Source organism: Vollenhovia emeryi, unplaced genomic scaffold (genome assembly GCF_000949405.1).
Source record: "Vollenhovia emeryi isolate VEMERY1.0 unplaced genomic scaffold, V.emery_V1.0 DF939230.1, whole genome shotgun sequence".
NCBI classification, from domain to species: domain Eukaryota; kingdom Metazoa; phylum Arthropoda; class Insecta; order Hymenoptera; family Formicidae; genus Vollenhovia; species Vollenhovia emeryi.
Genome location: NW_011967136.1, coordinates 468,425 through 489,417, shown reverse-complemented (window position 1 = coordinate 489,417; position 20,993 = coordinate 468,425). Strand labels below are relative to the sequence as shown.

The 20,993-nt window shown below is 43.1% G+C and overlaps 1 protein-coding gene across 1 annotated transcript in view; it reads left to right on the top strand.

The window, feature by feature from the left end:
- Positions 1-20,993, top strand: part of LOC105560448 (lachesin-like) — a 148,754-nt gene that overhangs the window by 57,820 nt on the left and 69,941 nt on the right. The window contains exon 2 of the mRNA XM_012009578.1: positions 20,370-20,559. Coding sequence (XP_011864968.1) covers positions 20,508-20,559 — 52 coding nt within the window. The 5' untranslated portion in view covers positions 20,370-20,507. The remainder of the gene's footprint in view (positions 1-20,369; positions 20,560-20,993) is intronic.

Here is a 20,993-nt window from a genome sequence, read left to right as displayed (position 1 = left end):
GATTTTTGTCGCCTAACCATCGATGGTAGCGCGATCCCGGAAACAGCACGCGGTGAGAGAGCCAGCCATCCCGCCGAAATCGAATTCCATCAAGTTGGAGAAGTATATCGGCGGCGAAGAACCGACTCGAAACTTTTGCAAAGACTCTCCCCTTGTCTCTCGCTCCTTCCATTCGAGTTCCGCAATTGTCGCGGAACTCATCCCACTCGTAAAGTTTCTCGACCGCGACTTTGCCGTCGCGCTGCGAAAAATATCAACGGGGGATTAGTTAACACCGTTGCAACAATTCTGACCGCAACAAGTAGTTAGCGCGACACACTTTATCACGGAGTTACATACGTAGCTCGGAAAATATTAGTTAAGATCTACGTGACGTTCTTTTATCGTCGTTATCTCCGTTAAAAGATCCCGTTTTTTTAAAAAAGTTTTCTAAATGCAAAAGAAATGGAAGTGGTAAATATTTTCTATCTGACATTTCAATAAAGATACAATTTCTCTCGCGCGTATATTGGTCTATTAAAAAATTACAGAAAAAAACAGAGAAAGAGTTGTGGAAATCATTTATACGTTCACAACTTTGTTCTCGAATGCTGTTGCTTGACAGTAGTTATTTTTAAACAGATGCGCGCGGAAATAAATTTCGAGTACAATGTTCAAAGTTGTGCAACCAATCTTAAAATCTTGACAGAAAATTAATCTCGAAATCTTTGAAAATTTCGAATAAATTTTAAGATTACGATGCTAGACAATTATGTACACAAATTGTGTTATCTATTGTAAATGCTTAACGAAGGCACATATTAATATATCACGAAATTTTACGGTACTTATATCATAGTCGAGGATCTCAAGAAAGTAACCAGGATTAGTCCGATATAGTCTTGAACAAATCGAAGTCCCGTTGGTTGACACGCGAGAAAAGTGACCCCCGAAACTTTTGACCCACGGATTTTATCCCCCCAGAAATCTCTTATTCTTCACCTCGCCTCGCCTCGCCTCGCATCGCGTCGCAAAAAGTCTCACCACGGAGAATGTCAGAGGCAGAGGTGGTGTCTTAGCTGCATGCGCGAGAGAAAGAGGAAAGGACGGGAGAAAGGAGAGGCGGAGGAGAGCGGGGGTAAAGACAACGGAAGTTTCCTTAAGCGGGTAGCGCGGTCTGCGGTAAAAAGCTGTATTGTAAAATTGAAAGTAAGCAACGTGAAAACTTTTCTGCGGACGGCAAATCTTGAGTTGAGCCGTCAGCCGGGGGTACCTTTGCGCAACAATAAATAAAAATTAGCATTCAACATCCGAGAAAGTAATTTTAGCTGGTACGTGTAACAAATATACCGGCGATGATTTTCATAGAATGCACACAATATGATGGAATCGCGGACTTTCGTACTCTATTTGCGTTCCAATATTTTTCTATATATTTTACTCGTACGAGGATTACCCGAAATGTTTTATTGCTACGGCCTGAAAGCAAACCGATGTTTTTCATTTCGCAGTATCGAGCAATTTATTATCATTTGTTATTTTTCAGTGTGATATATAGTCGTACGCTTTACTCGTGCGCCAGAGCGATAAAAGTTTTCTTGATAATTGCACCGCCTACATTTCTTCCTGCGACGAATGTAGTCTCAAAGGGAAACAACGTTTTCTGTCTTACGATCTTGCGTTTTCTCTTTTCGTCTAATAATATATGTTACGTTTAAACATAAATTTAAAAGAAATTTATTTATTTATCTTTATTTATCGCGCGTTTACAGGCACGTGTTGTTCTGTCGAGATTATTCAGAATAACAAGCCGATCTTTCTCTCCCTGTTTACGCGGAAACACTCCACACGCGGGGTTTGAACGCACGCGATTGTTACATAGCCGCGGGAATGTGAGAGTTTGTAATGCACAGTTAACATGCTGCTGACACGTATCTATCGACATCGTCAACCAGCTAGTCCCGCGGGAACGGGGTCTCCGATGAATCTCGCAAACGTGCTTCCCCCGCGGTTGTCCCGGCATTCCTCCCTCTCAAGCAATCGTCGTCACGCACATACACACGCACGCACGTTCATCAACGCGCACGTAATCAAAGACACCGTTGAACGGACGTACTCGAGACAGTGTCGAAATTCCATTTTCCCCATCACCTACGACAACACGTCGACGTAAACTCTCTACTTTCCCTGCGATAGCCCCGAGGCGGCTGCTCGACACTACTTCGCTACCTAGAAAAATGTCAATTTTCGAACGTGACAGTTTTCCGATTTGCTAGTAGGGTGGGCCGGCGCACTAAACGGTTTCCGCGGGGCGGAAATCGAGTGCTCGCACGACACCTCGTTTCGTCTCGCGGATAGACGAACTGGACGGTCTCGGTGTGAACTGTCGCGCGGGGGACAGTTGGTCTTGCCTCTTTGAAGATGAAAGATCGCGCCCATTTATGGTACAGGTAAAAGATAAGATCCCCACATCGTCCTTTCCCCGAACAATGAAGTAAGTTTCTGGCGAAGAGAGACGCCAAGTTTAGTTTATAATAGCTATCTGTTATAATATAAATACCCGTAACATTAGTATTGTCAAAAGCAATGGTGAAATAAGATACGATGAGACGAAGTAAGATATAAATATACAATTTTGCTTGCACAGTCGATATTCCAACTTTATTTCGACAAATAATTATTTTCGCGTGCGCACGTGTGTGTTTAGTAACATCATGTTAAAAATTTGTGATGATTCAAACTCCTGGATTTATTTTTCTCGGAACGCGTTTTTACTGTGTATTTTTATTTTTACAAAAATTAACTCTTTAAACTTTCTACTCTCAAAATAAAGCTTATACAGTTCTCATTTTGAAGAGGGAAAGACGTGTGCGTATAAGCGGACGGAAGGATGTACTTAAACGTTGAGTACCTTGGATACACGTTCACTTAATTACACCACTATTCCTTAATATCGTCCTGTAATTCTGCAATTCTGACTACAGTGCACACAGCGACTCGACGAAAATGTACAGATCCGCTTCCATCAACGTGCTCTATTGTTTCGTTGAGTAAAACTACTTGATATTTTTCTAACAATTAGACAGATATGAAATAAATTTACTCAGTGTGCGCCATTATATTATACGATCGATTATAAAACAATATTTTAAATCTTACTAGTTGCGTCCACACGTTAAGTGACTAACGGACAATTTTTTTAAATTCTAATAGATTCATGTTTTGCCTCTAACTTTACACATTTATAACTTGATATATCACTGCAAAACATATCCGTTTTATGTATAAAGGACAATTAGATTTCCGTTATATTTTACAACGGATATTCAATATTGAAATGGATTTCTCATATCTCCGTTTGAATTAAGCATGACTGGCGGAAGTTTTAATATGACACTTTATTCATAAATATAAAATCCTTTATATAAGTAGGACCGGTACTGGTTGTACTGTCAAGGTGGCTTCTGCACGAAGAAGCGGTTAGTACGGGTGCTTTCGTGGGGCTCCTTTGATTTTTATAAATTCATATGACTTTTTTCGTAAAAAATGTGTTACTTAATGCATTATTGATCAAATGCATTGATATGCTAGGTTATATATGCACATTTAAAAACACATTTAAAAATATGTGACATTGTCAAGTCTCAGAGAGCTGTCAAATTTCTTCAAAAACCTTGTATCTTGTGACTTTACTAATAAGTATTTGCTTGTAGAGGTCGCTGATCTCATATATGTACTTAATAGCACATTTGAATCCTTGTGACTTTATTATGTTCATCTCGTTTTTTGTTAAGATCTACTTTTTCTACAAAGTAATATTAATCCTCAAAGTGCTTCTGCGAGCGATCGGCCCATAACGCAGAGAACACCAAAAGTAATAGTTCCATAATATCAATATTATAATTTCCTATACTTAACAATGTAAATCTCGATGTAAATGTACTATACATGGGTGTTATATTACATTTACATTGTTGAGTAGAAAATTATAATATTGATGTTATCTAACTGCCATTTGGTGTTTACTGGAATGTTAAAAAATACAACTTTAACATTTCTTCTTTACTTTATTTTATCGGCGACCGAGTCTGAAATTTCGCGTACGGATAGATGAAATTTACAACTACAGCATACTTAAATTTGAATGTTTTTCTATTTTCGGTCGGTTTATGCAGGAGCCACCTTAAGACAGGCATTATAACGGATATTGTGACTTGGTCATGTATATTTAAAGCGTCGTCTACAATAACCGGCGTAAGCGTGGAGTAAGAAGTAAGAGTAGGAGTAACGTTTTTGGCGTAAGCTGTTTACGCCGACTCAATCTACAATACGGTGTGAAGTAGGTGTTGTAGGCATGCGTGAAAAGGCGTAAGAGTAAGAGTAGGCGTAAGAAATAAAAATAAAGCGTGGTCTACAATGGCAGTAGGAGTAGTGGATTAAGGCTGTAAGACGTCGGAGTAAAGGCCATTCTACAATTGCGTAAACGTGGTTGTTATCGGTTGTACAGTGTTGTAAAACACAGTTTTAAACTAGCATTTCCGATTGTAAAGCCTGTTGTAAAAGATGGCTGAGCTTCATCTTTCACGACTACAACGATGTAAGACGTAAAAGCTAACCAATCATTCACTTCAATTACGACGTATCTCACTCTATTGTATATTATTTTGATGTACAACACTTACTACTACTTCTACTCCTACAACCCTGCAACTACGTTTACGCAATTGTAGAATGGCCTTAAGCTCGTGTTTCCGGTGTAGCAGGCGTAGAGTAAGGCTGTAAGCAAAATGGTTCAATTCCATTTCGTACGACCTACTCCCTTACTCTCAGCCACTGATAATCAGTTCACGAAATAGGTTAAAGTTGAAACCCTGATCTCGTTTGCGCCTGTTCACAGGCCGAACCCACCACCTCCGACCGATAGATCTTTTCATTTGCATAATACGCCATTGAAGAGTCAAGAGCTGACTCCATAATAATATAAATAACACAAATCCAATTCTTCGCACATTCATATTCACCAACAACGGTAACATTTGTGTAATAACATTGGTTAACACTGATTGACTCATTATAATCCTTACTCTACGCCATTGTAGACACTTGGGCGTAAAGGGACCTTAATCCTACAGCCTATGTCTAACGCCTACTTCTTTAATCCACTACTCCTACTGCCATTGTAGACCACGCTTAATTCATTTCGCTTACGCCCTTACTCCAGCTCTATTAAACCGGAAGTAGCTCTCTTACGCCTACTCTTACTTGTTACTCCACGCTTACGCCGGTTATTGTAGACGACGCTTAAAGCGGACAAGAGTTACATGACCATGGCAACTGATTTTCTCTTGTCGCTCAATCTGTCAGAGTATCTCAGCCGCTTCGGTTACTTAGTGGTTTTCGTCTCGATTACACAGTTTAATATTAACCCTTTGGCCTACAATCACGAGTGAGACTCGTGGTAAGGAATTTGGGCCATAAACAATAAGCACGAGCCTGACTCGTGGTACTTTGTTCGCGCGATCGACCTTCCTGTTTACTACGGCCCGAGCAATCGGGAGATAGCGTGTAGGCCAAGGGGTTAAGCTTAATATTTTAGTCGCCAATCGTTGCGGAGCAACATGGGAGTGGATAGACGCGGTAACTATCGCGGTAAATGTGACCGCGATGAATTCCATGTTTGGTATAAAAAATTGTCTTCCAGGTGATAAATACAGTATACCGGGGAAAAAATAAAAAATTTGCTAAATTTTCCTTCTATTTATGTATATAGGACATTATTATTAGGACACTGTCCTGTATACGCAATTCCGCTTTAATTTCACGTTTACTTAAAGTGGAAAAAAGTTACCTTTTTCCGTTATAATTTCGCGGAATTTAGAGTGGACATTTTGCAGTGTAATTATACGAGATTTGTGTAATTCATTATCGATCATATGGTCAGGGTTTAGTGCGTTGCATTATATTTCGACCGGCGATTTATTTACCTCTCGCGGCGCGGCAGGATGAGACGTGATTTATCTCGGCCCATGTTACGCGACGTGTATTTCCTATCGGATAAGTTCTCGCAATCTTTAAGCGGCGAGCACGGAATCACTTTTTCACACTTATTGCCTTATCGAACTTCGAATGCCCTTGGCTGAGGAATGCAAATCAGCGGGGCTTAACTTAGATGAACCCTGTCGTCCAAGGAAAAGAGGTGCAGAGAGGGCAAGTGGGGACGCGAGAGATGGAGTGGAGATCGTGGGAGAGAGTCAGAAGTTTCGGATTACCAAGTGCAACGCCTCCTCCTTAGAATCCAAATGTCGTGGACGGGTTAGTTTGACTTTCAATGGATTGCCAATCGGTGCAAATGCGGCGCGCCGTTGGAATACGACGATGGCACGTGCGCGGCTCGATATCCGGATACAAAATACGGCCTGGCGCTAGCTGCCCCGTCTAATTGCATCAATTTTCTGATAAATTGCAAACGTCGTTCATTAAAATCATTCGCTTACGCGATCGTGAATGCTCGTACAATGCCGCGCAGCACCGCCACTCTCGTGCGTTAAACTGTAACTGTCGATGTAAATATGTAAAGCCCGCGAGTCACCAGGTACATTTAATAGAAATCGATTTCCGCGAGTGTAACCCCTGCTCTTATCAATTATTATCATCTGTCGTACTTTAATCAAACCAATTGCAAACTAGGCACTTTTATCACACAATTTGATTGTCCAAGGAGGGAATTGTACTTCCTTCCCGTCGAGCAGGCGACGTGAGTTAAAACGGAACGTGACAGTTTAGAGTTGAGCAAGCTCGCGGTTATACTTCACGCTATTATTAAGGAAGAAAGGGCACGCGAGAAGCTGCGCATTCACGACTACAAAGCATCCACCGCGACGTATGTCCGTCCATCCTGCGGGATATCTCGGTACGATTTTCCGTCGGGATACGAGAAGAGGAGTTTGAAGGTTCCCCTCGATTTTCCCGGCCCCGACAGGCTACGTCCTGCATCACAATACTTCTCCAATTTCCTGAGCAGAAGTTACGGGACACGTTCCATCATGACGTCACGGGAACAAAGCTCTTTCTCTTTCCCCCTGCCGTCTTGCTCCCGCTTTTCGCTCCCGCCAGCCCTCAAGACCGTTCTCCTTGTATAGAGCTGGTTGCTCCTTTCGTTCCTCTTTACACCCGGCGGAACGAGGGGCACGGTAGTGGGGATAAATAACCATTCGGGGTAAACTAAGTTTGCGCGCGCCGTGCCGCGACGAGAGGACGTCTAAAGATCGCAAACGGCGACGGCGACTTTCGTTCGGCGCCGTTCGATCGTTAGCCTGGTGGAGACTCGATTCGTCTTGCTTTCAGTGCGTCTGCCGGGTTCCCTGACGAGATGCCTTCGGATATGCAAAAATAATGGCCGAGCCCGCGGGCCATTGTGTTTTCGTTTTCGCCGCGAGAACTCGTCAGCGAAAGCGGGAGCGAAACTTTGCGTTGTTACGCACTCGTTGCGCGAAACGCGAAGGAAATTCCCGCGCTTGAATTTCGAAACGCGACACGTCAGCTTTAATAATTTTGATAGCCGTCGCGGAGCTTCGTAGGATTGAATTTTTCACAGATGGAACCTTAGCCGGAGATATTATTATAACAATTTAAACTTATGAGGAGAGAGAGAAGAGGTGCAACTTCAGAAAAGATTTCTATTACTGAGACAAAAGATATTCTTGACGCATTTATATTCTCACAACCTCATTTATTATAAAAATAAAATCAATGATTCTTATTCTCCTCTGTTGAATTAAAAAAGATTGACTTACTATATTGAGACAAAAGTAGCTTATACAAATCTAAGTTTATATATTCTTGAGTTTAGAATAAATTTTCCCTCCATCTTACAACGCACGAAGTTGGCACCGCGATATTCGACAAAAGACTAATTCTAGATTTTAGAATTTTTCGTTTAAGATTAAAATATTCCTTTTCCTATAATAAATATGATTGGCGCTATATCGATCCTATTTTATGATACATTCAAGTGTAACATCATTGGATCCGGAAATTTTTTCTGTGGGCGTCAGAGTGAACGGACTACTTGTTTTTTTTTAAGTATCGCCGGATTAACTTTGAAAGGCACGTTTTATCGTCGCGTAACGTCAATTTACGGCATTAAAAAATTGTGTAACGTCCTTTCGTAACGTCGCGCCGTCGTTGTTATAATCTAATCCAACGGTGTACCTCGCATTTGGAAAATTCTAGGAATCGTTGCGAGAGCGCGATAAAAGAGCGCTCGTAGCTAGGCGGCGGGCAATTTGATTGTCTCTTTCGCCGAGTTCCTTAACGAAGATCCACTTATATGTAGTAAAAGTGCAATCAGCCCGATCGCTAATGCGCCCCCACGGCCGATGCGCGGCAGTTACGTGTCGTCTAAATGGAATTTGCAATTATCCACCTCCGCCAGGTTCCCGTACCCGGTATCAAGGTTCTTGATACCGGGGCCGGGACGGCCCTTTGGTTTGCCCGGTCCAACCCAAGGAAAACCGCTCGTAAGATGCTTGTGGTTACGTCGCTGATAAAGGAATGGACGGACAGGGTAGAGATGGAAAGGCATGCGGTTGAGGGATGTTACTGAAGCAAGTTCTTAAAAGCGGCCGCCGTATCGTTGTCGAGAAAATATCGACTCGCCATGTACCGTACATAGCGAGATTTATTATCTATTTTAACGTCAAGATCCAATTGAACCTTGTAAATAAACATTTCATCACGCGCGATAACACGTCGCGCGCTATCTTCAGACATTATCCCGTGATAGAAGATCATCACGAGAGGATTAAGACCACCAGAGGCGGCGTCGCTTAATGAAGCCGCGCGGCGTCTTTGTCGTCGCCGTCGTCGACTCACGGCGAATGTGGCTGCACGCATTTGTGGCTGCGAGCAGCGCACAAATTTATTAATATTAGAATCCAACTTGCAGGGAGGACTCGCGTAGTATCGCGTGTACAGCTTCGTAATAAGGACGGGACTCGAGCTAGAAGCGAGAAGAGCGGAGAGAGAACGTCGACGGCGATGAGAGGGAGGCTAACTGCCGGGCGTGGACTATGCGCGCCACGTGTAATTAGCAATGTTCCGGGGTATAGGGACTCGACTTTAATGGAGCGCGTCGCATTAACCCCGGCATTTGCACGTCAGGCACGAAGATCGAGTGGAGTCGCGCGCGCGCGCGCGAGCATGCCTCTCCTTTTTCGACTAGCAACAAACGGATCCGTGGAATCTCACGTCGATCGTTGCGCGACAAGTCATCCATCGGTGACGAGCAGAAAATGAGACATTCGGTCTTGACCATAAAATATCGAGAGAGACCTTCCCCAATTAATGCGTGGACCGTAGCGAGCATCGCCGGCTGGAGCTGAACTACGGTGTGGAGATGCGCGAATCAAGGATTTTTGATATCGAGTAGAATCGTGTCGAGTTTCATTTCCCTTTTCGAGCCCGAGTCCAGCCGAGTCGACAAAATCCGAATCGAATCGAACCGTTGAAATTCGTTGAATCCGCGCGCGGATTTACATTGAGAAACTATCGCATTATATGAAGTTTCAATAATGCAAGGCGTCTCGATTGTTTTGTGATAAAAGTGGCCATAATTAGGAAACCGAAAAATTGATAAGGTCGCGGCTAAAGGTACGGTAATAACCGAAGCGGTTTTACCGAGCAAAATGTGAGAGAAAAATAGAGACGGCAAGAAGGGACGGACGCGGGCACGTGTTACAGCGCATTCGGTTGCAGCGCAGCGCTGCAAAGTTATACGGTGTAAGAGCCGAGTTATATTACCTGGCCTGAGGGGTCTAACGCATTCAATTTGCGCAGGTGTTTCTCGCTACTTTCTCAATATTCGACGGCATAGTGGGGCACGGCGCCGCCATTTCCTCGTGGCAGTAAACTCAGTTTTATTATTGATAGTCCGGCATTCGAGATACCGTTCTCCTTCCTCTCCGTGGAAATGGTATCCTCGCCGCTCGCTCAACGAGCGACCCGAGCCCAATGACTCGTTTACGCGTAAGGCAGCACTGATACGCGTCCGAAACGCATACCAGATGCTCCTATCTCGTCTTACTTGAATTATTGCGTCGAACAAGTGTTATTGTCTCCCCGGTGGACTTGTTTCAATTACAAACAGTGCTTTGTCTCGCGAAATTCGCAAGTTTGCGAGGAAAACTGGGTAGAAGTGAGAGAAACGGAATGACGATTGTCGATACACCGTTATGTGTTTCAAAACCGCTTGATATAATCAGAGAAAGATGCAATCTCTCGCGTGTAAAATGTGTAGGAAATGTAGAATATGTAACGCTCGCTTTACTGACCTTATTTACAACATATAGGTGTTTAGATTAGATAGACAAGCGGTCGTTGATCCTACCTGTTTGTCCTGGCTTAGGTTAGTGACAAAAACGCCTAGAGATAGGGAAGAGCGATGAGCTTGATGAGCGACTTCTGACGGTCAAAAGATCGCGATAGAAGTGGTCGAGACTCCGAGCGATAAAGACGTATGATTGTGCGATCGGGGTGAAATAAACCTCGGGACGATTGTGAACGCGTTCTCGGTCTTTGTTAGTATTCGTGAACGATTTCAGATACCCCTGGACGTGTGATTAATTTTCAAATCCAACCTGCATCCTACAAATGTTATATTTGTATACTTTCGATATCTCTCGTTTACGTTTTCATAAAATCTCAACGCAATCGCACGTGATCTACAATTGTGATTTTATTTCTCCGTCGCGAGAAGCACCCCCCGTCCTCAGAATAGTTAACAAAGGACGAAACAAAATACGAAACGCAATCCTTGTAAAGGCAATTAAAAAATATTACAAGAGACCCTCGCCTGGAATTCGCAATGCCTCGCGATTCTCCAACCGGTTCTGCGCAAAATAAATATGCTAATTTCGGTCATAAAATTTCCGACGGCGAAATTCCGCTGAATTCATTTGCGGACTTTTCCGCGGAGAGTGTACGTTTCTGTACTTCCTCCCTTTCGCGCAGAGCTGCGTCGCGAAGTGTGATATATTATGGGCGCTTTTGCACAAAGAGCGAATTACGTTCGCACTTATACGGCATCCCGTAGACATCCCGGGCTGATCATAATCTTCACGATTGTGGTGAATTAGCACACGACGGCAGTGTGTCTCAGCTGATAAATGCACATTGCTCCATGAGAATTGGGACATTCACTGGTGGAAAAAGTCGAATTTGAGAATGCATTTAAAAACGTCTAAAATATTGGAAATATTGAAAAATTCAATTGAAGACGAACGGTGACTGGCACGCGCCTAAACCTGTATTTCGAAACGTGAAATGCAATATCACGCGCAAGTATCTTTGACAGATTTTGCTTTTAATTCGATATACAAAGGATTGCTTTTCCTTGGTGAACATTTGAGAGAGGGGCACTCGGTGGAGATTCCTTAAACTATTCTGTATTCGACGCGACGCAATCGTGCATCTCGCTTACTGCAAATACGCATGGAAATTGTGGAAAGCGATTAAGTAGCATTCGAGAGACCGAGTTAGCTAACTCCATTAGCATTCAAGGGACATGCTTTGTGGCGTCTCCTAATTTAATAGCGCTCACAGTTTAGCTAGAAGCTACGACATCTCGACTGCCGCGATAGTTATTATAATAGCGCGAAAAGGAATGGCAATTCGCACACTCGTGCGCACGTGTCGGATGTACGATTGGTATTCGGTATCGATAAGCAGGTGTGATATATCGTGTCGCGATATTAGTCACGATTCGTGTTGGCACAGGTGGCGCGATATATAATAGCATATATATAATCAGCAACTGTATATAATCAATAATCACGTATTAAAAGATCAATATTGCGCACATGTAAATGTTAATAACATAATGTAACGTCACGAAAAATTAATGTGCAAATATATATTGACTTTGCAATATGCATAAGTTTATAAATAAGTAAATTTAAGAGCAATACGCGACATCGGTTGTTACATGTATAAACTATTGTGGAACGTTAAAATATCCTGAAATGTCCCATATTTTCTTCTCGCGGGAAGATAACACATTTTGAATTTTCCACTTGCCGGCACCTCGTTTCCTACCTAGCGCGTCTTCGGAGAGATAAGCCCGGGGAAAAAAGTCACGTTCGCGCGGTTTATCCGATTTTCCCCTTTGTACCGCCAGCCGTGTCACCGCCGATTCCTTGACAAAGGGAAGCGAGCAAGGGCACGAGGCAAAAACCCGTCTCCTTCAACACTTGCCGGATACTACCGACACTTTCGTAGCGGCGGCTCGTCGCGTTAAACGCTTCCGGTCGCTTCGCGCGATCGACGAAGGCTCGCCGAGCTCGGCAGATATTTTAATGGAAGTTCGAACTCGACTTAAGATATTTTGCCCGAGCGGTGCGAGGCCACCGAAGTGTTCATAATGAGATGTTAATGGAGTAGCCGAGGAAAAAAAGTCTGTCACTCGTCACGTCACGGTATCGACAGGTCTCTCCGTGCTCGGGATCCCCTCGGACGTCCCCCTTCGTCACCGCCCTCTCGATGCTTCTTGGGTTCGACTTCTTCTTTACGCCGTGGAACGGCAAGCATTTTCACCCTCCCGCGTGTCCTTCGATCAAGAAGAGCGAGGGGGAGGGGGAGAGCCTATAATCCATTTTGTCTACCGCAGACTTCGCAAATGAACTTTGCTTAAAAACCCTTTCTAGTAGGACCGGCTAACCGGGTCGATCGACAAGTAATCCTGCATCGGAGACGAAATCCCGCCGCGGGGACGAACTAATATTTTTTTGATCCTAATAAGGATAGATGACAGCCGCTAAGAGTGCGAAGTCCCTCGTCATTTTTCAACAATTATCGGCCCCGTTCGTCGCTTCGGCTACGCCACGTTGGGACGTTTTATACCTAACGGTAATGATCTACGATAAGGCGACACGGGGGTAACGAGCAAGTTGCCGGTGTTCATTAATTCCACGATTAAGCCTTTCGGGGCGAAGTTATACCCAACTTCGGAGAAAAGTCATCTATCGAGTTTATTCTTGCTAAACTCTACAGACAGATATCAGGGCCGCGTTTGGAATAAATAGGTACCTGGTTTAAGGTCATTTAAAATTGGATTCCGTTAAATCAGATCAGTGCGGTTTGCGGGCGTTCGTTAAATCGATATCGCTTCATTTTGAGTCTTAAAATAGACGCGAACTGTCGCATCGATTTTAAGCGGAAGTCCCGATTTGACGACGGAGCTTTCTATATATGTAACGCCACGGATAAGGGACCCCCCGGTGTATCGTCTTGCCGTTGTTATCGCCGAGGTCAAGGCGCATCTTGCAAGGCAGTGGTAAGGCTGGGCGATAGCGGAGAGAAAGTATTGGGTTTTCTCATAAATTTAAAAAATGGTAAAATTTATTCATTTCTCATAGATTCGTATTAGTGGAAGCTGTTAATGTATTTACATTTTTCGTTTGTTTTATATATTAAATAATAATGATATGTAGTTTTTCGAAAGCGACCTACACTGGCCAATGTTTTTATTTAAAAAAACAGACGACGTTTCGGTCCCGGATTTGGACCCTTTTCAAGTAATCCTTTCACACAATTGTTATCGATCTCATATCGTTCGTTTTCAAAAACTACATACCTGCACAACCTACAAATACAATCTCACTTTGGCCACGCATGCGCATTTCGAGGGAAAGTCAAGAAACGAGACAGAATGATAGAAAGACTGAGAAAAAACTTTTGTTAACTGAACAAGACACAAGTATTTGCAACAAATTTCATTTGTAGATATAGTGACAGCAAATAACACCGTAGTGGAAGAAAATGTGATTTGCAACTTTTGATTTGCTTTCGTCACAATTACACGGAGAAAAATAATTTGCTGACACAGCAGATTTTTTGCTGTTGTAGCAAAATATGGGGTGGGGTATCAATAGGCTTCCTATTAAAAAATTCACTTTGTAACTAATTGTTAAATTGTGTTAAATCACATAGTCATCAAAAGTATATTCAGGTTATTGAGGTCTATCCATGATCCAGACAACTCGCTCTCACATCATATCGGCTCGCATTTTATACTAATACGGGACGATTTTTACTTACGAGAAAGACGCGCCGGTCGCCACGTCGCGGCAGTATGTGGTACTAGTGCTATCTGTTCAGGAGGGAATCAGGCGTATCGGGATTTCGTTGTGACAGCAAATGTATTTGCTAAGAATATATTATTTTGCTTCGTATTTCGTATGTCCAACAGATAGAAAGAACTAATGTGGTTTGTATCGCAGACAATATATGATATGTTCAAATGTCAAATAACGAGAAATTATTCGCAACAGCAACTAATCGATTTCTTTCCTCACCAAATCAGCAAGTAACAAACACGTTTTTGTTCTGATAACTAAAATATTTTTCTCAGTGTAGTTAGATAAACGAGACAGAAAATTTCTTTTGTATCACTCCTTGGACACACTTGTGCGGGCCCTTTTCCCCTTACATGTGTATAAAAGTTCTGTAAGATCACCACGCTTGAGTGTAGGTATGGTGGTGTTTGATTGGAGTGCGAGTATGCCCAGCAACGCGGATGCCCGCGGGCGCCCATGCCCAATATCCGTATTTTGCCCATCCCCGTTGTAAGGCATTATTATGCCTCTCGTCGGGACGAAGTTTTGAATACATTGAATTTGCACGATGGCCACATCAGCCGAGACGTGAGAAATAACACAAATGGGACGCGGAGAAATATATTTGATGTGGACAGCGCGATACAAGTTTGGTAGTTGTGAGTATCTTCCGCGAATATTTGATAACCCCGGGGATGCGCTGTCTAACTTATAACTACGAAATAACGCCGACGAGGGACGCGGCGGGAGCGCGCTATCATTTTGGGTTTTGCCCAACTTTCCGTTTAATGTTAAATGTTTTTGTCAATCTTGCGCGTGAAAGTCGATTGCTCGGAAATAGAAATAAGAGAAATGTCTCACAACCCGATACGACATGAAAAGGGAAATTTAGAATAACATATACATATACAATATTCTTCCGGCGTGTGTGCGCGCGCGTGAAGCTTTTAGCTGGAATACGTATTAAACTTGAAAATGTTCTGAATAATAACGCAATAATAAAAATGTTGGCGTTAAATGGCGTCATTTAATTTTATGCGCGAACTCGCAGACATGAGGGATCAGTATCTACCCTCGAATGCAGATCGATACATTTTATGGCTCTGCGATGGGGCCGTAAAATGTTTCTTCTGTTAACTCAAACGAGAGCGTTTTTACCTCTCCAGCCGCCGCCACTGAATTATACTTTGTTGACCCGGCTAAAATATTGAATTAAATTGTTAGAACGGGGTTACTCTCGTCGAATTGAGATAACGAGAACGTAACTAATTAATGGTAATCGTGCTAATTTATCTAGTAACAACCACCGTTCGAATTACCGACGCTACCTGCGTCAAGCCTCGTATCTCGATCTGACCTTTCCGAGGCTCGAGCGCTACCTCATGACGTAGCTCCTCAGTTGTGGCGTTTGTTAAAACGGAATTCCGTGCTCTTATCCCTGAACTTTCGGGGTCGGGTGCTTTTCGCAGACGGGAGAAAACGTTTCCGAGCGCGTCGGCGACGGTACGAGGAGAGGACGTCTCGTCGATTCGGCGCGAAGTCGTTTCTTCCTGACGAACTCGTAAAAGCGAGACCGAGGATCGTAAACCCGCCCCAGGGAAGGTCGGGACGGGGTCGCTGAATATTCACGAATTCGCCGACCTACACGCTGCGCTACACACCGGTGAGAGAAAGGGGTGGCCCACGTGTGCGCGCGTGTCTTACATATTCCGTATCCACGTAGGTGGGCCTCTCCCGACGCTTCTGTTGCGAGCGTAGCTGAACTTTGCAAAGCGTCAGAACTCTCGGGGATACCGAGTCCAAGAGAAATAGCTAGTTTCGAATTTAATCGTTTCCTCATTCATATATTAGCTTGGTTTCGCACTTGCGAAGTGCTTTAGCGGACTCCCTGATTGTGCTGCGAAGTTCGATTAATGGCCTGCCACTCGTTTGCAATGTTAAGAAGAAACGGTGTTTCTGAGTGACGATACGCGAAACGACGCTATCGATGCGCGACGGATAAAGATAGAGATCTAAAATAATTATTATTCGAGGAGGTATTAAAATCTAGACAAGTTTATATTTGGAAACTGGAAGGCTGCTTTATTTTTGGAGAAATTGCAGATCAATATCCTGAAATTCGATCATTTTTGTGTAATATATTTAACAATAGCCCGCGATAAAAAATGAATAATTGAAACGGAATATTTTTAATTTGAAAATCGAGAAACGTAAAACGTATTATATTTTAAAAACCGCTGTTACATTCAAGATCAAAGAAAGGATTCATTGGAGAGATAAAAAGGCTCTTCTGAAAACTCTGGGATTAAAAAAAAAGCGTATAAGTCACTTCAACGTTCTCTGATGTAAAAATATCAAGCAATTACGGGGTTTTCCCCCTTGAAACGCGGATAAGGAAATTATGCAACACGTAGTAAAATTTAGATAATTAGAATTTCACAAAAGTGCGATCTGCATACATCAGCTCGCTCGTCATTCACGCGCGAATCAAGATGGCACGTCCGACATTTATTCAGGGAACTGTTTTTCATCCTCTCCCGGACTCAAGCCGGTACCTATCTCGCATCCATTATCACACTCCCGTTCCGGCCCACCAATTAATCACGAAAAGGAAATAAGATTTACCAACAGTCGTAGCTGAAAAATAATTATCTCGGCCGCATTATCTCGCACGCCAGCTTTATCACAAACCACCCTTTGCCTATCCTGTAATCTATGCACGTAACATCCCTACATATGCGCCATTTATCGGCACGACATCCTTCTCCTTCTGCCCCGTTTTCAAATGTGTCTTATATTTGCAATTGCAAAAGACTAGAATCAAGTTAGAGTAAAAAAACTATATGACGTGACAGTTTATGTAAAATAACCACACTGAGAAAAATCTTCATTGGATAAACCAATTAAATAGTGTTTCCGATTACGTTTTCCGATTAAATTATGGATACATCCGATGAAATTTATTGCGGAGAAGCGTTGAGTTAATATATTAATAATATATTAATCGAATAAATTGTTCTAATCACTGTGCACGCGTCAAACCAGCATGCGGTGTGTACTGAAATTGTCGAGCGTGTTCCTGACGCCGATTGTATAATAAGTAGATTATTAATAAATTCGTACGCTCTGCTCGGAATAATTTTAAAATCGTTTAGTTCTTAAATTTAATTCTCGATCGAGCTCACAAAGTTTCAGGATCTCTCCAATTACCCACCTCTTAGCTTACCGCATTCCCCCAAAGTTTGCGTGTAAAATTTCCTTTTTTAATTTTCACAAAATTAAAGGAATTTGGCGCCCAATAAATGAAATGGTCGATTAAGCCACCGAATTTGTAACTCGTATGTTACGAGCCCTGACGGCTGCGGACCCGGCCGCGTCGGGTGAGAGGTATCTGCTCGGACAAAATATATTGCAAAATGAGGTTGTGAGAAATATAAATGCGTCAAGAATATTTTGGTCTCGGTAACAGAAGTCCTTTCTGTGGGTGCAATTTTTGATTTCTACTGTTATTTCCTCATAGAGTCCTCTCGCGGGATGGAGTATAAATCGCCGATAAACAGCGAAAGCCGCAAAACCGAAACGATATCGTACGTCTCTCCATCGAGGAGATCCGTAGGAGCGGCAATGTATTATCGTTCTGTTTTGCCAGTCCTGAATAAGGTCAGGCGGGTCGCAGGTCAGGAGCACCGAGAGATAACGCGCGTATATACGATATATGAATGCAGAATGCAAATTACCGTTAACCCCATTGGTCACTTTTTTGCGCGTTCGCTTATGCGCAAGAGAGCCGAGAGCGACTCGTCGCGCTTTGCGGTCGCCGGCTCCGCGTTCCGAGGCTGAGTACGGATTGGGTCCACGTCGCCGATAACGAACTGCAGCATTGCTAGCTCCGTGTTTCGCATTTTACCCCGTCCTGCCTCGTCCTGCCTCGTCGCCGAGGCGCGTCGTCTACGAGTCGCCTCGCGTCCCTTTCTCCGGATCCTGTTTGCTTTAAACTTGCAAGCGTCGATAATCGAGTTGCGCGCTCGTTCATTGTTAACGTATTATTCTTCACGCGCTGATGAAACGGAAACAAACGGACGATGGAGCGTCACTCGGATGTTATAGTTCGATTAATGCGCGGCGTTAAACGGACGGCGATCAACGAACGCGGACGATTATGAAATGCGCAAAGAGACGCGGCGAGATATTCACAGGAGTGTGATCGATAATATTTGTTATTAAAGGAAAGAGAAACAATGGTTCCATAGAAAGCGAAACACACACACACAAAATTTACGTATGTACATTTCCGTGATCGTAATATCACGTTATTATAAACGTTTGGCATAGTTTGTTAATAATTAAAATTAAAATTGCTGTTAATAGCTACAATAGTAAAAGATTAGTAGGGGCAATATGAGCCGTCACCTGAACGAAGGTGACAAATTATATATTAGTAAGTTCTAGTGTAAAATATATTATGAGATTGGTAACAATGTGATTCAGATTCAATATTTCGGTCTACACATTGACCCTCTTCAGCGGTACAATATCAAATATACAATTGGTCCCAGTTTCTTAAAAACGATGAGTCAAACACCATAATGATAAATAATTTATCACCTTCGTCCAGGTGACGGCTCACATTGCCCCTACTAACTTTTACTATTTCAACTATTAACGCCAATTTTAATTTTAATATTGTATTACTGCAGCCTTGTTCAGATTTATTAATTAACCAGTTAAAGCAAAATTATTGTATAAAACGGCATTTCGCTAGCGGCACCGTTTGTCAAATTATATTTTGGCTATTAAACTTTCATAGGTATCCACTGGCATTGCTTATGGCATTTGCATTTGATTGCGATCTTAATCATCAAGTTATTAATGTATGATTACGGATCGATCGACACAATAGTCCGGACCGTGCTCTGATTATTTCATGGCGGTCGAAGAACGGATTTTCGGGCGGAACTGAATAACATTACTGGCGGTTTATCGCGCTGCTTAACGGCCGTGCGCATAATGAGCGGGAAGTGAATCGTGAATCGCGATGTCGTACGCGATGCGTATTACCCGGAACGTATGGCGCGTGGGGTTTTATAAAATCGGGCGCTTCACGAGTGCTGTTACATCGCCGCCGGTATATCGTCCATGGGTATGCGTAAGTCATAAAATAATGGACGGCGGACGCGCGTGATTAATTTCTCCCACGGCGACAGAAATCGTCTAAAGCGGAAATGCATTTAGGAGCAATTTATCGCCGAATATATACGTGACACGTACTTACATAAACGTGACAAACGCGCTATTTGCATTCCACCCGCTTTCGTTCCCGTAAATTCTGCCGGCGCCCGTGATAATTTATAAATCCGCGGAAATAACTTATTTTAACTGACGGCGCGCTCGTCAAAATTGTAACAGCGATATAATTAAATTTATCGCGACGTTTATTACTTTGTAAATGCTGGATAAATAGTACCGTAATAATACAGTTTCTGAAAATACGGAGAAATATTTTCGTCCGGACCTCATTAAACGTAACACACACTGTTATTACGCCTCTCGAAAGATCTATTTATAATTTGTCTTTAAAATTGGCATGTAATAGACGTATCTAAATATACGAGAAAATGTACAACTCCTCTACCTTTGTCTGTTAATTATTAAGCAAGCTAAAATCACTGACTTAATCGTATTGATTTAATTCATTCACGATGATAAATTATTAAAATCAAATTCACAATTGAAGGATTTAGGCTGCACTGACCTACATATGTCGTAAAATCGATCCATCGAGATAAATCACGTAATTTAATATTCCCCTTAACCAGCCCAGCACATACGCGGTAAATCCTGAATCTCTAAAGGAAATAACGATTACACCATTGTCAAATAATATCCAGTTACCATAAAGAAATTAGCCAGTCTAGCGGAGAGAAACGCAGGTCGCAATTGCATTAATAATGCCGTGCGTAAACACGCGGTATCCAAAATGTCCAAGTGTGTCTTATTCATAGGGCGAGCGGCAAAATTAACGCCGCTCCGCTTTTAACGAAGTTGCCCGAGATCGATGAATGTCACCAAGCGAAACGATACGCTCGACAGGAGAACGCGAGCGCGGAGGCTGCGCTCGATCTCGAGATGCAAGGCTGCGCCGAACCCGAAAGTTCGCTCGCTGGAAACGGACGATAAAGCGGCGCGGTTGCGGCCGTTCCGCTTGCGGAGCGGCGGCGACGAGCCGCCCGATAATGCCGCCCGATAAAGTAAATGATAGAACCAACGCCATTGTTTCAGGCATGCTATGCGTCAGAGCACCGGAAACGGAGGTCCCTGCAGAAGATGACGGGGTTAAGTAGATAGAGGGAGCAGACCAGGCCCGCCATCGACGACGGACGATTCCCTCGGCTCTTCTCTTTCTCACCGCAGCGCACAATGCTCTGCCATCGAGCTCTTGTCGTTCTCTTCGCTGTCAACGTGCCAATCGGTGAGTGACTTCAATTCTACCCTCCTCCCCCTCCCTAAGAAGCGGTCTGTCGAAATGAGTCGATGGAATTTTCGAAAAACCTAATGCAAGTGGGTGTTAACAATTTCTCGAGGGAAAAACCGCTGACCAAAATCTTGTACACCAATGCCCACCAATGCCCAGTGGGCATTACTTTATCTTATTATCTTATTTTATAATGCCCCAGCAAGGCCTAATGTTCAAACTAATGCCAAGAAAAATGCCTAGTAATGTCCAGTAATGCCGTAAATCTGTACACTACAATGCCCTCAACGGTTTACCCCTCGGAATTTCTCCTAAAGATACACGTGAGGCGTAGTGCCACTCGCATTTCTGACAGTGAAGAATTTCACTCTTATTTTTTAAGGGGATGCTGGAGTGATTCTGCACTTTTGCACCTTTCTAACCTAAAAACT